Source organism: Lygodium microphyllum, chromosome 8, assembly GCF_053477565.2.
Source record: "Lygodium microphyllum isolate KBCC chromosome 8, Lygodium_microphyllum_v1.1.10, whole genome shotgun sequence".
Taxonomy (NCBI): Eukaryota; Viridiplantae; Streptophyta; class Polypodiopsida; order Schizaeales; family Lygodiaceae; genus Lygodium; species Lygodium microphyllum.
The window spans coordinates 153,427,294-153,448,362 of NC_141142.1; the positions used below are offsets into that span (position 1 = coordinate 153,427,294).

At 42.5% G+C, this 21,069-nt stretch overlaps 1 protein-coding gene across 2 annotated transcripts in view; it reads right to left on the reverse strand.

Moving 5' to 3' along the window:
* Positions 1-453: 453 nt before the first annotated feature.
* Positions 454-21,069, reverse strand: part of LOC148033016 (protease Do-like 1, chloroplastic) — a 40,176-nt gene continuing 19,560 nt past the window's right edge. The window contains exons 2-8 of one of the 2 annotated variants that reach the window (XM_087683720.1): positions 3,292-3,414; positions 2,964-3,135; positions 2,182-2,219; positions 1,900-2,098; positions 1,457-1,609; positions 1,248-1,370; positions 454-1,139 (exon numbers count right to left, since the gene is read on the reverse strand). In XM_087683720.1, the coding sequence (XP_087539846.1) occupies positions 1,071-1,139; positions 1,248-1,370; positions 1,457-1,609; positions 1,900-2,098; positions 2,182-2,219; positions 2,964-3,135; positions 3,292-3,414 (877 nt within the window). In that variant the 3' untranslated portion in view covers positions 454-1,070. Of the gene's footprint in view, positions 1,140-1,235; positions 1,371-1,456; positions 1,610-1,899; positions 2,099-2,181; positions 2,220-2,963; positions 3,136-3,291; positions 3,415-21,069 lie in introns of both variants that reach the window. The other variant, XM_087683719.1, reaches the window with a different exon arrangement.

Here is a 21,069-nt window from a genome sequence, read left to right on the forward strand (position 1 = left end):
TCGTGAGTTAAAGAGATATCCATTAGTGCAAATAAGGTGGAGAAGCTTAAGACGAGGAAGGATTTGCTTCAAAAGAAGCTTAAGGCTCGAGTTGAAGGCTCTCAAAAATAGCAAGTGCATTAGAGGTATGGAAAAGGCTTCCCATCAAGTAAGGTATCAAATATACATTCTCTATTTGATTTTGACACACTTTGGAAGGCTATCATCGTTGAAGAGGAGGTGTTTTGCATCCATGCAAGAGCTAGCCTTAAACCCCGAATCAAGTTGGTTCTTAATAAGTATCAAGCGGGGGGCTTGCTAAAGGGGACAGCTATTAAGAGAGTTAAACACGCTATGAAATAACGAAATAACACAAGATCGATGAAAGAGACTTGCACAAGATATAATCAAGAATAGGAATCTACTATACTAAGAGTACAATGGTTGAGCTCCCTCTCTCCACACCAAGTATTTGCAAGTACCTGCATGATAATGGACTGTGGCCACACTCCCTCCATTTATAGACAAGTTCCCTCTCTCCACAAGCTCCCTCTCTCCACACCAAGTACTTGATCACATTGTTTATTTGATTTTGACACACTTTTATGTGATTGAGATGATAAGTATGCCATTGTTGTCCAAGGCCTTTCAGGCATTTTGTTCAAATCAACACATTTGCAGATGGGCAAGAGATCGTGTGCAGATTTCAAGTCAGGAGCTGACATTCTCACACCACATTGACACTAGGTCATGTGCAGCATCTTCAAGAAATTTCAATCCATTGCACACTGTGTCTAGAAATAAGAAATGAGGAGGCCTAAAGGAGATGGATGGACACCAAGTCATGTGCACCATCTTCACAAAATTTGAATCCATTGTGCTTTCTGCACTGCTGGTAGAAAAAGAAACAAGGAGAAGGGAAGGAAAAGGCAGTGAGCAACAATGCAAAAAAGTGTACAAAAATGAATTCTTAAGTGCTTCCAGCAGCACTAGATGAGGCCTATTCATTCTGTGAAGAAAGTCTCGTGTACAGCAGTAATGTAAGTTCACATAACACAAGATTGGGACAGTTGTATGATCATGATAGCACATCATTCCCTGGCTTCGAGGGTTACTGGCACTTTCACTTTCTGGTCTCCCCTTAGCACCTCCACAGTAACCTACATAGGCAAACCAAGCATCAGAATGTAAAAGCTTATTCTTTAACACAAACATCCATGGCCAAAAATCCATCACACTGAAAGAAAATCAACTACCATATCTCCTACTTTGCAACGATCCAATATTTTGTAGAGGTCACTTCCATTGGTGACTTTTTGGCCATTCAAAGAGGTGATAATGTCTCCCAATACAAGGCGTCCATATTCATCCCTTGTAGTTGGTTTCAAACCCTACAACAATGGCACATGCAAACACATTCAATAATATGATATGAGCATTTTTAGCAGTCTTTCACAAAATGTAAATAGAGAATCACCGCTTTCCCAGCAGGACCCCCTGGTGGAGCATCAAGTACAAGCACTCCACTGACACCCAGCTGTTCAACTGATTGTTCTGGTGCAAAAGAGATCCCCAACACTGGCCTTGTTACTTTTCCATATTTTATTATTTGGTCCACAATGCCACTTACCTGCACCATGAAGAAATTCAGCAGGTACATAGCCACAAATGCTTGAAAATGCAAAGCAGCATTCCTTTATTTATGGGCACTTTGCATTCTTATTATCAATATATACATAATGACATTTCTGTGACAAAAATATAAGTGAATGTACACATGACCTAAGGCCTCTAAACCCCCCAGAATTTCAAATAAATTACGGGAAATTGATGAAAACCTGGACAACTGGACAACTGGACAACTTCCTCACGGTCATTGAAATATAAACAAGACATGAAGTTTTCAGATGAGTTTCATACTGTATCAACAGGAATTGAAAATCCGACACCAGATGATGCCCCTGATGGAGAATAAATTGCAGTGTTAATACCAATCAGATTTCCAGAACTATCAAGAAGTGGGCCTCCACTGTTTCCAGGGTTGATTGCAGCATCCGTTTGTATCACATCTTGAATTGGGCGGCCTGTAGCAGCTGAGCTAATCTCTCTTCTTAGACCACTGAAAACAAACCAATCCGAACATTGGATCTACTCTACTAGTTTGAAAGTCCAATACATCAAAAACTCATCATAGCTTCATACCTGATTACCCCAGTTGTTAGAGTGTGGTCTAAGCCAAACTGAAAAATCATAAGCAAACCACGGGCATATCAATAAAGCCTGCATAAAAACTTTGAAATAACCTACAAATGTGACATTTAATGATGTAACACACTAAATGAAGATGTCTCATCCAGACTCAAACAAACGGCTCCTTCCCGTGATTGGAATATTAAAAATTAGTCAGTTCATGATAAAGACTCCGTGTTTCCTTCAAGTTCAAAGAAACAGCTAGACTAGTTCAATCTTTTCTCAACAGCTTCATATATCCAAGACTAGTGCAAATACCATTACAAATCATTTCACATAAACAACATTCACGATAAAACATGACAACAACACAAACATGGTTACTCTTGTTATATGAAATGCCAGGGATGTAAATGTATGCATATTTTTTGACATGCTTAGTTGAAAGTCCTATAATTGACTCTCCTTTCTATGGCTTCTTCGGGGGCCATATAAATCCATAAGAAGGATGTACATACTCATGCATATTAAGTATTAAAAATGCACAGTTGCACAGATGAAGAATTGCTTCTTCTAAAACGAGGCAACAATGGCATACCTTATCATCTCAATCACATAAAACTTGATGCAAGCATGTTGTATGCATGCAGAGTTACCAACAGCTTAAACTGTAACCTCGATGTGTTTATTCCAGCATACTTATCTGAAGTGCCAGTACTTAATGCACACAGGCATTGCAAAATGTTATGTTGGCTAAAGCAGAATGAGAGTACGATAGAAGTGAACTTACCTACCGGATTTCCAATGGCATACACCTTTTGTCCAACAAGAAGATCAGAAGATGTGCCAACTGGAATTGGCCTAAGCTTGTCCTTTGGTGCATCTATGTGTAGCACTGCAACATCCTTGTCTTCATCATAGCCTACAACAGCTGCTTCATACACTGACTGATCTCCTAGTGTAACTCTAGAATTAAAAAGTGATGTTATTATGGAAATATGGTTAGCAGTATTGGATGGGCTAAAACAGCAAACTGCAAAATTTGCTTCCATGTGTTGCTCTCCCTCAAAACAATACAGAAACACGCAAGGACAAAGAAACAAAAAAGAAAAACTGATATACCTCAAATCAGAAGCTCCTCTGATCACATGGTAGTTAGTAACAACGTGCCCATCCTTGTCCCACAAGAAGCCTGAACCAGAACCTTGAGGCACTTCCATAACATCTAATGTGAATACATCACGCCTGCAAGGTAAAAGTACCCAATCTATAAGGCATGACCACACCAACAACCAATAGTTCTTCATTATTGTAAAGCAAAGCAGACTTTCTAAAATACAATAATTCTCTTTTTCTGTTTTCAAGGATTGTGACAAAGAACTGGAGATCATTTGTTTTTACTATTCTAACACTAGAGGCCAATATCGTAAAATGACCCAAGACAAAATAATACATACCACTGATCTGTGGATATGACATTCAATATCATGATGGCTGAAAACAAAAGACACAAGCTATCCAAAAAAGAAGTTGATATCTAGAGCTATGATGTGGGACCGCTGGCTCTCCTAATATAGGAATCTATGATGTGGCTCCTAATATAGGAATCTATGATGTGGCTCCCAAGGGCCAATGTCAAGATCTACAATGTGTATATAAGGAACCACTGGCTCTCCAATTATCTGACAATAATTGTGGAAGATATTCATAGATATGTCTCTAATATAACCTACTGAGTAACATTCCCTAGGCTTGTCTAGTGGGAGATGATGGTCTAAATATTCATGTGGTCACACAGGTGTCAACACAGCTAGTGCCAAAAAGGCAAAGGTCATTGAGCCTTCTTCACAGGATTCATCTGATGCAACGTTGATGACCCCACAATCTCATGAGTTGTTTGTGGACAGTGGCACTTTCCACCACATGACTCCTCGTCCAGATGGTATTTGCCCGTATGCGTCCGATATATGGGCATATTCTGATTGGTGACAATTCTTCAGTTCCGATATATGGGTATTTGCCCGTATGCGTCCGATATATGGGCATATTCTGATTGGTGACAATTCTTCAGTTCTATACAGGGTAAGGGTGATATGCAACTAATTCGAGTTGGGCACCGAGGTGCTCACACTTTTGTAGGTTCTTTATGCTCCAAGATTGGGCGATCATCTCCTTTCGATGAGCAAGATTTGCAGACTTGGCCTTGTTAGCAATCATGTGTGCCTTTGTGTGGTCATCTCTTGATGAGCAAGATTTGCAGACTTGGCCTTGTTAGCAATCATGTGTGCCTTTGTGTGGTCATCTCTTGCTTGTGAGCCTCATCAGTCTGAGTCAAACAAGGACATTAGGAGCTCTAACATTGTATTTGTCTATCATCTTATGTGTTTTAGGCACTTAAGATGGAGGACATATTAGTGCATTTCTTTTTGTGCACTTTTTTGGCTATATTTTAGTAGTTAGACCACATTTAGGGTTTTGCCTCTTTTTGCCTCTCTCTCTCTCTCTCTCTCTCTCTCTCTCTCTCTCTCTCTCTATATATATATATATATATATATATATAGGTGTCCTGACCTCCCACTTTCATTATCCATTATCCATCATTGATCCTTCATAATCACCTAGTCCTCCTCACTCTCTCATCCCCTTGCCATTGTCTAGTGCCCACACTGACGAGTAGAGTTGTGTTGAGGCTAACTGTTTGCAGCCTTGTACCTTCAGCCATTGCAGTCACATTAGTCCTTCCTCTCCTGCATTCTCTCTTTGTTTGCACCTCTCCGTGTTCACATTCCTCTTTCCATTGCGCACTCTCACATGGTATCAAAGCCATGCATGGGAGCCAGAGATCTCAAAGAGAAGCGTATTGTCCACAACAAAACTTACCAAGCGTCATCCCCATGTGCTGTAGACCTTGCACTCAGAGTCAAACACGGCAGAGCAGCTTGTTTCCAGTCCTTTTTTTAAGGATGTGTTTACCAGGGCACATTTGCGTTTTGCTCTTGGGTGGCCTCTACCATGCTAGGCAACACCAAAACAAACTTGCATTTTCTGCAAGCGGACCTTGTATCTCTATGTTTTGTGTAGGCAAGTTGTCGGTCCTCCTGGGCAATGCATTTGCAAGCTGGGTGGCACCTATTTTCTATTGGGCGGCCCCTTTGAAGGTGGCAATCCTTTCTTTGTTGCATTCTCATACCGCCCGATCTTTGCTGACTAGAGTGACTTCTTTTTTGTGCTGGGAAGCCTCCATTGCGGGCCCACATTAGGTCACATTGTGTTTATTGCAAGGACTTGGTTTCCAAGCACTCCTCGTCCTTTACCAGCCCCTCGATTGGCTATGTCTTTAGATTGAAGCCATGTTTTCCTCTACATTTACTGCTCCCCCTCTCTGCCCAGTATTGTGTGTTTCCTTCGGCATCGGATACTCCCCATCTACCTTGCCCCAGTCAATCTTCTTTTGTACCAAGGCCCGACAGAACACCATTATCTCAAGGACACCTCTTATTGGTCATCTTTATTCCAATTGCAGCATCTTCTTTTGTTTTCTTGAAGGGCATCTATGGCTGACGTGTATGCTATGGGGGATCATGTGGTTCGGGATCATTCAAACCAACCACCATCTTATTACTCTTTCCCATTATATTCTTCTAGGGCTTCTTGTTCTTGATTTACATTGATGGCATCTCTTGAGCAAGTGCCAAACCTACACTCTCTCTCCGCATCCAACAAGCTAGATGGAACAAGCTACCCTCTATGATCATGCCACATGGAGTGTCTCCTTCATGACTATGACCTTTGGGATTTTGTTACAGCCCCTATAGTCTGACCTACCATGGATCCTCATGATGGTGTGACCGTGGATTCGGTAGCTTTATGGGATCGTTGAATGTCAAAGCCTACTCTTCTCTCCTTTTGAGTTGTACAGATTCTGTGCTCGTGCATGTTAGACATATACGCACCGCTACAAAGATTTGGAGGAGATTGGCATCTCTCTTCCGAATCTAGACATTTGGGCATCGATTATCTCTTGAGTTGAAGCTACGACAACTTTTTGTCGCAAATTCCCCCATGATGAGGGATCACATCCATAGGATGAAGGAGATTCGAATGTGTTTTACACCAATCTTCTCACTTCTCGTAGCCAGGAGACTCTCACTTGGGAGGAGCTAGTTCCATTGATGCTTAAGCACGATATGCGTCACAATGAGCTAGATTCTTGCAGAGGCCGCGCACATGGCCGTGCTTATGTGGTTTTATCTACAGATACAAGAAAAGCAAAGCAGAAGAAAAAGAAGAGGAAGAAGTTGGAGTCATCTTTTGACTTTGATACAGCTTTTGTGAGAAAGCATAGAGGATATCACATGTATCCTCATTGTGGAAAGACCTCGCACCCCGAGAAAAGTGTTGGAGGATATATCCTCACCTTCGTTCGAGCGAAGGGTGGATCTATACCTCTACTTCCTCACCCGCTATTTCCATTGAATCGGTGTTTTTACACATTTGTCAGATGGAGGAGCCTTCTTTGACTCTTTTCTTCTAAGCAGTCTTGGCTCATTGCCAATGGTGAATCGAGTTCTATGACTCCTCGAGGTGATTTGTTACAAGTTCTCTGTCCGTCACAGGGTATCGTCACTATTGGTAAAACTTCTTCGATGCCTATCAATGGTATAAGCAACTTGCCTCTATTGTTTGACCGTCCATCGAGCTCCATTTTTTAGGTCCTATATATTCTTGACTTGGGCTTCCCTCTCCTCTCAGTTTATGGCTGCTAGCAGGAGAGGGGGCTATCTATGCTCCATTTCCCTTCCTTTGTGCAAGACCCTCCAAGGCATCTTTCTACAATCCCACCCATTCTTGATTATACACCATTTATCCCACAAGTTCTATCCCATCCCCCACCATCTCCTCTAGTGATTCCTTCGCACATCCCATCCCGAGACAATGTTGGTGATGCAATTGTGGATTTCCTGACCCTTTGTGTTTCAAAGGAGGCTTCCTAAGATCGTAAGGAGTTTCTTTAGGGTTTCCACTCTCCTTTGGGCCTTACTTTTATGCGGCTATCCCTTTTTTTCGTCATCGAGCTACCATTCCCCACCGCTTGGCCCTTGGTCCCTGGTGTTTCTATACAGCTTATGGCACCTTTGATAGTTCCTCATCGTCGTCTCATAGTTGGGTCAAATGCTTGGCTCAGTCATCCCCGATTGGAGTTTTCCACAGTGCTCCATTCAAAACTCTCCATTTCCATTGCCCTTTGGTAGCCTTTCGTTTGACTGGATGTTTATATGGAGACGGGATCTTGCTCCTTAGCTTGCTTTCTTCATCGACGAACTACGTCAGCATTGGCACTCTTTTTGCCACCCTCGGATCTACATCTCCTTTGGCCTTCTGCCACATAAAGGATCTGAGAGGGGATGTCAACAATGGTGTCCTTGTGTGGTGCTTGTGAGCCTCAATCTAAGTCAAGATGAGGACATTAGGAGCTCTGACATTGTACTTGTTTGTCATTTTACATGTCTTAGGCACTTTAGATAAAGTATACACTAGTGCATTTCTTTTTGTGCACTTTTTTTGCTATTTTTTAGTGGTTTGACTACATTTAGGGTTTTGCCTATTTTTTGCCTATATATAAAGACGGCCTACCCTCCCACTTTCATTATCCATTATCCATCATTCATCCTTCATGATCATCTAGTCCTCCTCATTCTCTCATTCCCCCTCCTACCATCTGGCGCCCACATTGGCACATAGAGCTGCATGTTGGAATTAACTCTTGCAACCTTTGTACCTGCAGCCATTGCAATCACATTGTTCCTTGTCTCTGTTGGAATAAAGGCCCGATTTTAACCCCCTGTGTATAGTACACGCACATTGTACATGTGAATGCACCCTTTACATGCCCTAAGTATAAATACATTTTATTATTTGTGTACCAACACATTTGTTGGTACACTCTGACCAAATCGTACTTTCACTCTGCTCACTCACTCTTCAGTCTGCGTATGAAAGAGGATACAGCAACGTCTACTCACTTGAGTGAGTTTAACTCCATTTTCAGCCAGCTGGTTGCATTGAATTTCATGATTGATGAGGAATTTACGGCTACTTTCTTGCTTTGCACTCTACCAGAGAGTTGGGATACATTCAAGACTCCTATGAGCAATTCTAATGCGATCCTTATGCATGCTGATGTAGAGAGTATTCTACTCATGGAAGAAATGAATCGGTAGAACAATGCATCCAATAAGTCTTCCAGTACTTTGCATACTAGGGGCAGATCATAGTAAAAAGGCAAGTCTGATAGCAACGGACATAGTAAATCACGTGGTAAGGATGTTGAACGCCATCATTGTGGCAAGAAGGGTCGCTTTAAACGTGACTACTACAAATGGAAGAAAGAGAAAGGAAAGGGCAAGAAGACAAATGATAGCAAGAAAGAGAAGAAAGAGACTTAGCCTAAGAAGAGCAGTGTCAAAATTGAAGAGATGAATGTAATCACTCATGACAGTGACAGTGGGAATGACGTACTCAATGTCTATTCACACTTTAGTACACATGCTTTACTTGCAGATACGGATGATGACATGCATACTTGGATTCTAGATTTAGGTGTTTCCTTTCACGCCACCCCTCATCGTGAGTGGTTTTCTAACTATACAGGGGATCGACATGGTATTGTCCATCTTGAGAACAACTATGCATGTGACATTGCAGGTATTGGCAATGTGCAATTGCAGTTTCAGCATGGTTCTATCTTCACACTTCAGCATGTACGGCATGTACCTCAACTCAAGAAGAGCTTGATTAGCACAAGGCAGCTAGATGATGATGGATTTCATACTACCTTTGGTGATGGGAAATGGAAGATCTATAAGGGATCTAGTGTGATTGCCAAAGGTTGTAAAAGTGATACCTTGTATCCTCTCCACGTACCTAGTGTGCGTGACCATGTTGTTGCCGTGACCGAGCAGCCAAGTGTTTCTTTGTGGCATGGCCGGTTAGGACACATGAGTCAAACTAGAATGAAAGTGCTTTCTCGTTTAGGTTACTTGCCTTGTCTTCGTTCTGCTAATTTTGAGCATTGTGATCATTGTGTTTATGGTAAACATACACAGACATCTCATAAGAAGTCTCCTTCGCTGAAATCTTCTCCTCTAGAGTTAGTACATTCCGATGTATGTCAGATGCCAAAGTTATCTTTAGGGGGAAATAAATATTTCGTCACCTTTGTCAATGATGCTACATTGAAAGTATGGGTTTACCCTATTCGTAGCAAGGACGAAGTGCTTGATAAGTTTCAAAAATTCTTGACATTAGTTGAGAATCAGACTAACAGGATACTTAAGTGTTTTCACTCACACAATGGTGGGGAATATGTGTCCAAGGCCTTTCAAGCATTTTATGACAGCAAAGGGATAAAGAGGAAGCTCATTGCCCCTCATAATCCACCTCAAAATGAAGTTGCAGAGCATATGAATCGGACCATACAGGATAAGGTCCGTATGATGTTGTCTCATGCTGCTTTACCTCATGGTTTTTGGGCAAAGGCTGTTGTGACAGTCGTGCACTTGATTAATCGGTCACAAAACAGGTCTTTCGGGAGGGGAGGGGAGGAGTTCCCCAAGAAGCGTGGTCAGGCAAGGCACCTTCGTATACACACTTAAAAGTGTTTGGCTGCAAAAAGCATTTGTGCACATAGGTAAGGAAAAACGTAGCAAACTTGAGCCAAAGTCCTGTAAAAGTACTTTCCTAGGATATGGTGATGAATGTGAAATGGAGTATAGATTATGGGATCCTAAGAAAAGAAAAGTAGTACACAACAATGATGTTATCTTCCGGGAAGATCGCATGCACAAAAAGCCCGAAAAAACTGAGGAAGTTTGTAGGGTTGTATTCCAGGAAAAAATACCTTTTGGACATCAAAATGTGCCTGTTGTACAGCAACAAATACCTACTGTAAATGAACCTACAAATGCAAAAAATAATGATGGAAATGATCACCCAGCTATTGTCCATAATGATGAGCCACAATGTGCAGAAATAGCCAGGACAGCAAGCTATTAATGCTGATTTGCAGGCTGAAAATGCTCAACAATCAGCAAACAATGATCATTGGATTAGCAGATCGTCTAGGGCTACTAGACAACCTGATAGATTCATTCCTGGTGCAAACAATGTGGCTGATTATATCATGTTGACAGACTGTGGTGAACTGTCCTGGTTCAAGGAAGCAATATAGACAAGACAACAAGAAATTGTATAAAGCCATGTTGTCAAAGATGGAATCTCTTGAGAAAAATGGCACTTGGGACTTGGTGCAGTTGCTTAAAGGGTAGAAAACCCTTCCATGCAAATGGGTTTACAATATGAAGGTCACTTCTAGTTCTTCACCAAAGTACAAAGCAAGATTGTTTGCGAAGGGGTACAAGCAAAAACATGGAGTTGACTTTGATGAGCTCTTCTCTCCTGCAGTCAAGATGACTACATTGAGAACCATTTTGAGCTTGGTTGTAGTTGAAGATATGGAGCTCATACAGATGGATATAAAGACTGCATTCTTACATGGTGATTTGCATAAAGACATATATATGCAGCAACCTAAAGGATTTGTGGCAAAAGGAAAAGAGAAGATGGTATGTAAACTCAGAAGGAATTTGTATGGGCTGAAACAAGCACCAAGAGAATGGTATCATAAGTTTGATACATTTATACAGTCTCAAGGTTTTCATAGAAGTCAAGTGGATCACTGCTTATATACCAAGAAGGCCGCAGATGGCAACCTGATGATCTTGGTTTTGTATGTTGATGACATGCTGATTGCTGGCAGGGATACTCATGCCTTGGACTCACTCAAGCAAAGTCTTCATGGCAGCTTTGACATGAAGGATCTTGGTGATGCAAGTCACATTCTTGGGAATGCAAATACTCAGAGATAGGTCAAACGGATTACTCTCTCTATCTCAACAGGAATATATCTCCAAGGTTTTGCAACGTTCCAATATGGAGAGGGGAAAAACAATTGGGGTTCCATTGCCTCCATATGTGAAACTCAGTGCAAAGAACAGCCCTACATTGAATGATGAGAAGATTGAAATGGCCAAGATACCATATGCTTCAGTTGTTGGCAGTTTGATGTATGCTATGGTTGCTACACATCCTTACATTGCCTTTGCAGTGGGAATGGTTAGCAAATACATGGCAAACCGTGGTAAAAAGCATTGGGAAGCAGTGAAAGGTATTATGAGATACCTCAAAGACACAAAGGATCTGTGCATTTGCTTTGGAAAGCAAAAGCCATCCATCATTGGCTTTACGGATACATACTATGCCGGTCATGCGGATTGCAAAAAGTCCACTTCTGGGTATGTGTTTACCTTCACAAGAGGAGTAGTCTCTTGAATCTCCAAAAGTGTATTGCATTGTCTACTACAGAGGCAGATTATATGACTGCCACTGAGGCATGCAAGGAGGCTTTATGGCTTTCACGTCTGGTGGGAGAGCTTGGCATTACAGAGTTACCTATTCTCCATTGTGATAGTCAAAGTGCTATCATGCTAGTACAGAATCCTGTCTTTTATGTAAAGACCATACACGTGAAGTATCTTCATTAGAGATGTACTTGCTTAGTACATTTGTATGTATGTATGTATGTATGTATATATGTATGTATATGTATATATATATATATATATATATATATATAAAACCTAAAGAGGTACACTTGTCATTGTACCCAAGAACATCATGCTCACTCTCCTCTCTACTCTACACACTCTCTCTCTATGTCTCTCTACTGTGAGAAAGCATTGCGTGTCTAGATCCTCGCGCTCTTTGTCCTAACCATTGTGTCTTTTACATGTGTGCGGGTGTGAACACACCCTTAGCACATTTGTACTTATATATATATATAGAGCTAAAAACCTAAAGAGGTACACTAGTCATTGTACCCAAGAACGTCGTGCTCACTCTCCTCTCTACTCTGCACTCTCTCTCTCTCTCTGTCTCTCTGCTATGAGAAAGCATTGTATGCCTAGATCCTCGCGCTCTCTGTCCTAACACCCCTTCACCACCCCCAACCCCCCCTTCCTTCCTAGCAAGTACCTATCCGCACTTCTTCGTCTACGATTCCTCTCCCTCCTTCTCCCTCTCCACCTGCTTCCCTTCTTCCTTTGACGACTCTTTTTTCTATTGCTTTGTCTATAAGTATTTCTACTCCATCCCCATTCCCTCAAGTTTCTTTTGGGGGTGTTGAGCCGTCAGAAGGGAGGCCTCTTTCTTTATGTGAGGGGGATTTACTTTCGCCTGGTGTGGGGGAATTCCTATCCTAGACAAGTGCATTACAGATACTAGAGGCTACTTGGTCTCCTTTGTAGTAGGATGAGCTTATTTCCATTCCGTGGCAGTATCAGTAGTTTATGTAGGACTTAGGTGTTTCTCATTGTCCTGTTACCTTTATAGACCCACATAGATCAGCCAGATTCTAAGCCTAGTTGGATAGTTCACTCTATGTGAACTATACCCTTATATCACATATTCTTCAGGATTGTGAGCCTACTATAGTTGAGACTTTTACACAGGGTATTTAGCATCGTGCTATGTAGAAGGAGCTTGATTCTATTGAGTGAAACCAAACTTGAAAGTTGATTCCACATTCAAAGAAGCGAAAGGTAATTGGTGTGAAGTGGGTCTATAAGAACACGTATCTTATAGATGGATCCTTGGACAAGCATAAGGCATAGATTGTTGCCAAGGAATTTGTCAAGAGAGTAGAGTTGGATTACTTAGAGACCTTCGCAACTACAGCTTTGATGTCTACTATTCAAGCTATCTTGGCTCGTGCAGCTCATCACAATTGGCCTATCTTCTAGATGGATGTGAAGTTTGCCGTTTTGAATGGTGTCCTAGAGGGGGACCTCGTTTTTTTGTGTACATGAAGGAGGACCGTGTTTATAGGTTGCGAAAGGCTCTCCATGGTGCGAAGCAAGCTCCTTGAGCTTGGTACCAGAGGGTTAATGGATTCTTCTTACAGAGTGGCTTTCATTAATCATATCATGACCCCAACCTTTATTACAAGGTTGAGGGTGACAAGTGTGTGCTCGTTATCTTGTATGTGGATGACTTAATTATTAGAGGGAGTGACTCACAAGAGGTTGATCGGACTCTGGAGATCTTGAGATAGGAGTTTGATATGATAGATCTAGAGATCCTATACTTCTTCCTTGGCTTGGAGATCTATTAGATGGCATAGGGCATCTTCATATCCTAGCACAGTTACATCTCCTAGTTACTTTCAGAGTTTGGTATGGTCGAGTATCAACCTATTTCTTGCCCCATGGACCCAGAGTCCAACGACTGGAGATCCCCTTCCAAATGCTACCCAATATAGATGCCTTGTTGTTTCGTTGATCTAGCTTATACACACTCAATTGAATATTTCCTTTGTAATGGCATTGCTATCTTCCTTTATGAAGACTCCTACTTAGGCTCACTGGAGAGTTTATTTGGGTGTTTTGTGCTATTTATAGGGGACTTGATCCTACAAGAACATGTTTGTAGAGGGAGCCACTCTCTAGATTGAGTGACTCAGAGTGGGTAGGTGATGTGGATTTAAGATGATCCACTATAAGTTATGCTTTCTCCCTTGGATCAAGAGCTATCTCATGGAGCGATAAGAAGCAACCTACTGTGGCACTTTCTTCTATAGGGACTGAGTACTGTACCCTTTGTTCCACAACTATGGAAGTAGCTTGGCTCTATCGGATGTTGGTGGAGATTGGCTTTTCGTAGAAAGTCCCACTTAGCTACATGTGAATAACTAGAGTGCCTTAGCTTTGGCAAAGAACCTTGTGTTTCATACTTGCATGAAGCACATTGAGGTTTAGTACCATTATGAATGAGAGTGAATCGTGGATTCGAAGTTAGTGGTGGTCTATTGTCCTCCAGCAGATATCTTCATGAAGCCTTTGCCTAAGGCTTCTATGCTTCATCACATGTGATTGTTGGGTCTTCACACTCTCCCAAGATTTGAGAGGGGGTGTTAGCCTTCCTTCTCTTGTCAGTCTATCATCTTCTAGTTGTGAGCCCTGGTTTGATGGGGACATTTGGGGCTTTGACTGTGTCATCTCCTAGTTTTGTGTGTCTGTTTGGCACTTGTGCTGCCCGAGATGGCTGTGATCAGCCACATCAGCATTTACTATGCAGTTGCCAGCATTTTTGGCATATTTTATCACTGGTCGGCCAGTTTTCAGCATATTCGGCTATCTATAGTCGTACCCAGCTGGTTGGTCATTCACACACTATCTCACAGGTGCTCTGTCAGGTGGCCGTAGTCTTCTCCATCGTTGTCGTGGACAGCAGGCTGCACACTCTCTATCTCTTTCACCATTACCGTTGAAGGTGCTATCATCATTATTCAGCTTGATCCGGTGCCCTTACTGATGCCTTGGGCTGCATGCAAGGACTGATGAGTCCTTGTTGTATTCAGCTTTCTTCTTTGTTCAATGCAAATCATTCTTCTCTTGTTGCTTTCTCGTATCCTCTCCTTTTCTCTCCATATTCATGATTCTCTTTTGTTGTGAACTTTTCACCAACTTATCCCTCTATTTCTATGGAATGTGAACATAGGTATCATATCCAAACACCATGAAATAGGAATCCGTCTTTAGCCCAAAATACTCCTCAAAAGGACTCATACCTATAACAGTAGATGTAGGTCACTAATTTAGAATATAAACAGCAGTAGCTATTGCTATGACCCAAGACACTGTGAGGTTTGCCAATGATCCATCATAGTTTGAGCCATCTCAATCACACTCCTATTCTACCGCTCCAAAATACCATTCTCTTGAGGGGTGTTCATGTTAGCATACTCTTGATGAATCCCTTGATCTGCATAAGACCGAGACAATTGATCAAATATAATCTCTCCACCTTATTGGATCTCACTATCTTAAGCTTCTTGCTGAACAGTTTTTCTTGAAGACGGGCCAATCCTTAAAATATGAGAAAACTACGGATTTTAATGCCAAAAAATATGCCCATGTCATCTTGCTGTAATCACCCACAATCAACATAAAGTAAATACTCTCCTTGAGTGACTTTGTGCTTATTGGTCCACACAAATTTGTAGAAACAAGCTCCAAGGGCTCCTTTGCCCTTCTCGAAGCCTTGCTAGGAATTGCATATATATGTTGTTTACCATGGATGCAAAATAGATACACACGGTGGATGGCTCACCCCAACATCTGGTAATCCATACACAGGTTGGTCACGAGTTGCCTTCCTAAAGTACTCATTCATTGAGGTGGCCGTACTGAGCATGCTATAGCTCGGATGGAGATTGAGAGGTAAGAAGAAGAGAAGGGTTGAGAAACTCCGCATATTATAGACACTATTCTCCTCATGCCCCTAGCTAAGCATCTGTCTCATCTTTCCATCTAGAACTCGAAAAGTAATCTTGGTCAAACTCAACCATGAGGCATGTGAGAGTGTGCACGGAAAGAAGGAGACAGAGAGAAGGCAAGAGAGAGTGTTGGAAGAAGAGGATCACAACTGAGAGAGATGGAGATCGAGCAGAAGTGAGTGAGAGAGTGTGACGGCTGAAGAGTGAGTGAGCAAAGTGAAAATACGATTTGGTTAGAGTGCACCAACAAAAGTGTTGGTACACAAAGAATAAAATGTATTTATACTTAGGGCATGTAAAGGATGCATTCACATCTACAATGTCCATGTACTATACACAGGGGGGTTAAAACCAGGCCTTTATCCCAACAACCTCCCACTTAAAGGTCCAATGTGAACCTCTAGCTAACCAACTCCCACTAGTCGAATGCAATGCTCGTGCTGAGCTTTGCTTAGACTTTTGGTTAAAACATCTGCAAGGTTATTTTGTGTTTTAATCTTGGTCAATGTGATTTGACCATCTTCCAGAATCTGTCTAATGAAGCGATATCGCACATCTATATGCTTTGTGCGTGAATGATACATGGCATTCTTAGCCAGATACACAACACTTTGGCTATCACATCCCAAAACTACAGTACCCATAGACATGCCGAGATCATCTGCAAGTCCACTCAACCATATAGCTTCCTTAGAAGCTTCAATAGCTGATGTGTATTCAACTTTAGTGGTATTCAGTGCAACAATGTTTTGCAACTTGGAACATCAAGAAACACCCCCACCAGCAACTGTAAAGACATACCCGCTAGTGGGCCTACAAGTGTCCAAGTCACCTGCCATGTCTGCATCACAATAACCTTGCAAACTAAGTGCACCCTGCCCATAGCAAATACTTTTTCTTTGTGTACCCTTAAGGTATCGAAGAATACACTTGACAGCTTCCCAATGTGCTTTGCCAAGATTTGACATAGACCTGCTAACAACTCTCACTGCATGAGCAATGTCTAGATGAGTAGCAACTATAGCATACATAAGGGAGCCACAAGCTGATGCATAAGGAACTCCCTTTATAGCATTTGCTTCCACGTCATCTTTTGGGCTGTTGGCTTTGCTAAGCTTAAGATAAGGAGGTAAGCGTACCCCAAAAGACTTAGCTTCAGCCATGTTAAATCTGTCCAGTACCTTTCCAATGTACCTTTCTTGAGATAAAAACAGCAATTTCTGCATTCTATCTCTACGAATCCTCATGCCCAAAATATGCTCTGCATTCCTCGAATCTTTCATGGAGAAAGCTGATTTCAGCTGATTTTTGAGACCATCCAAGCTAGTCTTTCTTTTCCCAGCTAGCAACATATCATCCACATACAAAACAAGTATGATGGGGCTGCCATTTGTATCCTTTTTCATGTAAAAGCAATGATCTACATGGCTGTGTGTAAACTCATGAGATAGGATAAAAGTGTCAAACTTTTTATACCACTGCTGTGGTGCTTGCTTCAGCCCATACAGGCTGTGTTTTAGCTTACACACCATTTGCTCTTTTCCAAGAACTACAAAGCCCTCGGGCCGTTTCATGTAGATTCCCTCATCAATGTCACCATGTAAAAGCCATTAAATTTTACTTGCAGCACTCTTCCGTGCATATAGTTCTTCCAGCCAAGCCCAAATAGCATATGCACAATCCAAACCTTCAATGTTAAACATTAAGGCATCACAAATCGATAGCTCGATGGTTGAGAGTGCAAGCTCATTTAGGTCATCCTAGTCTTCTTGTTCCATATCTGCGGGCTTTGCCCCTTTGGTCTTAATCGGCTTTGCCTGCTTCTTCTGTAACAGAAAATTATAGCATTTTTTTGCCAGACTACAAAGTTATGTGCTACTTCAAGCTTCTTAATGTGCATGAGGTGATTGCTGTCACTGCTGCCAGCCATGATTTTCAGCCCAAATGTGACCAAAAAATTCAGCAAATGCAAGCCCAAACTGCCACACAAGTGACCAAGGTACAAACAAGTACCAACCAGTAATAAATAACCACATAAAAGCAGAAATTTCAGATCTGCAGATAAATTTTCAGATGCACTAAACCTTGTGCTACAGCACTCCACAACTGATTACAGCTGTTTCAAGCGCAAACACATCACATTACATGAGAAGTCCCAAATTTTAGCTGCAATTTCTATTGTACATGCACCCACGGGCACAAAATTTGACACGCACGGTCAAAAGCCCCAAATTTTTTATGCTCAAAGCATCAACCATACATCTGCACTGTCTTTAGTATGCATAGAACAGACCAATTTTGCCAAAATAGAGCAATTTCAGCAAAACCCCCAAATTTTTCAAGTGCTAGATGTCCAAATTCCATGGAATTAAACCCGCATGTACATAAAATGACCAAATGGCGCACAAATTTTGCCCAAACAGCAAAAGCCCCAAATTGCATGGGTCCAATATGCATCAATGTCAAGAAATTGAGTAAATTTCAGCCCAATTCTTGCATGTACATGAAAATCCCCATATGTCGGAGGCAAAATATCACAAATCCTCGCAAATTCTGAGGCAAATATCACTATTGTGTTTTGCTCGCATCAAATCTGGACAAATCCCCAAAATTCTCAGGTCTGGTGTGCACAAATTTTAGTGAAATTGAAAAAATTTCACTAAAATGTAAAAAGCCCCGAAATTCCCGAGCAAATGTGCACCGATTTTCAATTTTTGAGTCAGATTGTCCAGTTTTGCATTAAGGTCCCCAAATCCGGGAAAAGCCCCAATTTTTCCAAGTCAAAATTGCACATTGTACTTGTGCATATAAACGCCCGGCAAAGGGGAGAAGGAAAAATTTCAAGAATTTGACAAAAAATGACGGAAAAAAGAGAGTCAATCCCGTCTAGCGCCTATATGCATGTGCCGCGTCCCGCCTCGCGCCTGTCAGCATGTGTCATCAGCCCGCCTACCCGTCAGTCGCCGCGCGTCAGCTGCATGATTCGTCCGCCTGGCAGCACGTCAATTACCTGACCCCCGTCCACGACCTGTCGTGTGCCCTGCGATGACATCTGCAGACTGTTGTCTACTACTCGTCGAGCCCGCCTAGGACTTCTGCAACACCTGCAACCCTTGCCCGCCTGCGACACTTCTTGCTCGCCTGCAACACCTACAACTTCCTCCTCGCCTCCAACACTCAGCTTGACGACTATAAGCTTCTGCTCGTTTGTCACTCAGCCTAACGACTATTAATGACTCTAGAAAGCGTGCACGACCTGTGAGCTCTGATACCAATTTGTTAGGACAGAGAGTGCAAGGATCTAGACACGCAACGCTTTCTCACAGCACAGAGAGAGACAGAGAGAGAGAGAGTGTGTGTGTGCAGAGTAGAGAGGAGAGAGCACGATGTTCTTGGGTAGAATGACAAGTGTACCTCTTTAGGTTTTTAGATAGATATATATATAAAAGTACAAATGTGCTAAGGGTGTGTTCATACCCATGCACATGTAAAAGGCATAATGGCCCTTTATTCCCAACAGGGAGGGGAGGGGGGTTTTGGAAAAAGGGGGGCATGGGGTGTGCATGGGGGAATTTAAGGGGGAAGGGGGGAGAGGGATTAGTCTAAGATGAAGTATCACCTTGAAAAAGAAAATCAATGGCATCATCAGAGGCTCAAGCCTCATCAAAGATCATGTCCCTGTTAACCTCGATCTTTCTTTTCTTCACATCATAGAGCTAATCCCCCTTCGTGGTTAGCCCACGAAGACGAGCTTCTTCAACTTGAAGTTGAGTCTACTCCCTCTCTTTTTCTTGTCCACATGGACAAAAGCATTGCATCCAAAGATGCGAAAGTGGGAAATGGAGGGCTTCTTTCCAAAGATTTTTTGGGTTTACACTGTCTCTTTTCTCTCTCTCTCTTCTCTCTATGTTCACTCTCTCAGTCTTTGTCCTACGCTTCCGCATCGCTACACTCTGACATGGTATCAAAGCGGTGAAGATGGACTGACTGAGAACTAAACCTATCTGAAGAGGAGATTTCAGCGCAACACAAGGCTGCATTTCCAGGTTTCGAGGGCAAGTGGGAGGGCTGCGCGTCGAATCAGGGCTGAAGCAAGTGTGGACGTGCGGGAAAGGAGTCTAATCGGTGAATTTGCTGCAGGTTATTGCTGTTCGAAGGGGAGGAAGGCTGCGTTTCAGGCCTTCCATTACAAATTTTACTTTTTCTTCACCTCCGGCAGTGGAGGAATCAATCCTAGAAGGCTGCGTTTTCACAGTCAGAGGGGGCTGCTTTTGCGTTTGTGTAGGTATTGCAAGTTAACATGTCTTCAAAGACTGATTTGGAGTTCCAGGCAATCATGGACAGGAAGGTGCCTGTCCTACCGGCTCTTCCAACGGATCAAAAGCTTGATGGTGACAATTACCGCATTTGGCGGGTGATGATGTTGGCCATTTTAGAGTCTTATGATTTGGCGGAACTGGTGATGGAGAAGATTAACATGCCCTCGGTGAGGGATGAGTCCAAACTCTCTTCCAATGCTCGTGCGGAGTTGACCAAGGCCCAGTCTCATTGGGACAAACCGAATGCCACGATTCGATCTTTTTTATTTTTGTCTTGCACCACAACTGTGATAGCTCATATTGAGCACTTGACGGTGGCTCGTGAGATATGGCTGGAGCTCGATCAGATGTACAACAGGATGACCCTGATGAAGAGGGTTTCTTTGGAGATGCAAATGCGGACTTTGTCCATGAATAAGTCTTCTTCGCTTTGGAAACGCATCAACAAGCTTCGGCAGCTTCAGATGCAAGTTCAAAATGCAGGGAAGCCTATTTCCTCCGAAGACATGGCGATCACTTTACTATCCCAGTTGCCGCCACGATTCAGTACTTTTTATTCCGCTCTTATTGCTTCAGGGCGGGAGTCGACTCTTTGGTGGGAAGAGTTGGTTCCTATGGTCTTGGACCAAGAGGAACAATTGAAGGGACAAACTGCTTCCAAATCAGAGGCATTGGTTGGTCAAGCCTCTCAAAAGAAGGGAAAGGACCAAAAGAAGAAGGAGGACAACAAATCCAAGAAGAACAAGGAGAAGGAATCAACTTGCCATATTTGTGGTAAGACCGGTGACTGGAAGAAGGATTGCCCTGACAAAGACAAGAAGGATACCAAGAAGAAGCACACGAAGGACTCTGGAGAAGTGGTTGCACCCTCATTAGCTGCTTTTCTACACTTAGCAGTCATTGAGGACTCTACACCACCAACTTTTGATGCTGCGATGACAGCTCCCCAGGCTCGAGAGTGGATTGTGGACAGCGGTGCCTCACGGCACATGACTCCTTCTTCCATTGGTGTTGCCCATTTGTGACCTTCGCGTAGGCAGATTCTCATTGAAGACAGCCCTTCTGTGTCTATTGCTGCACGGGGTGAGATGTAGCTTATTCCAGATGGACGTGGTGGTACCCACATCTCTAAGATGTTGCATGTGCCAGGATTGGGGTATCATTTACTTTCGGTTCATAAGATTTGTG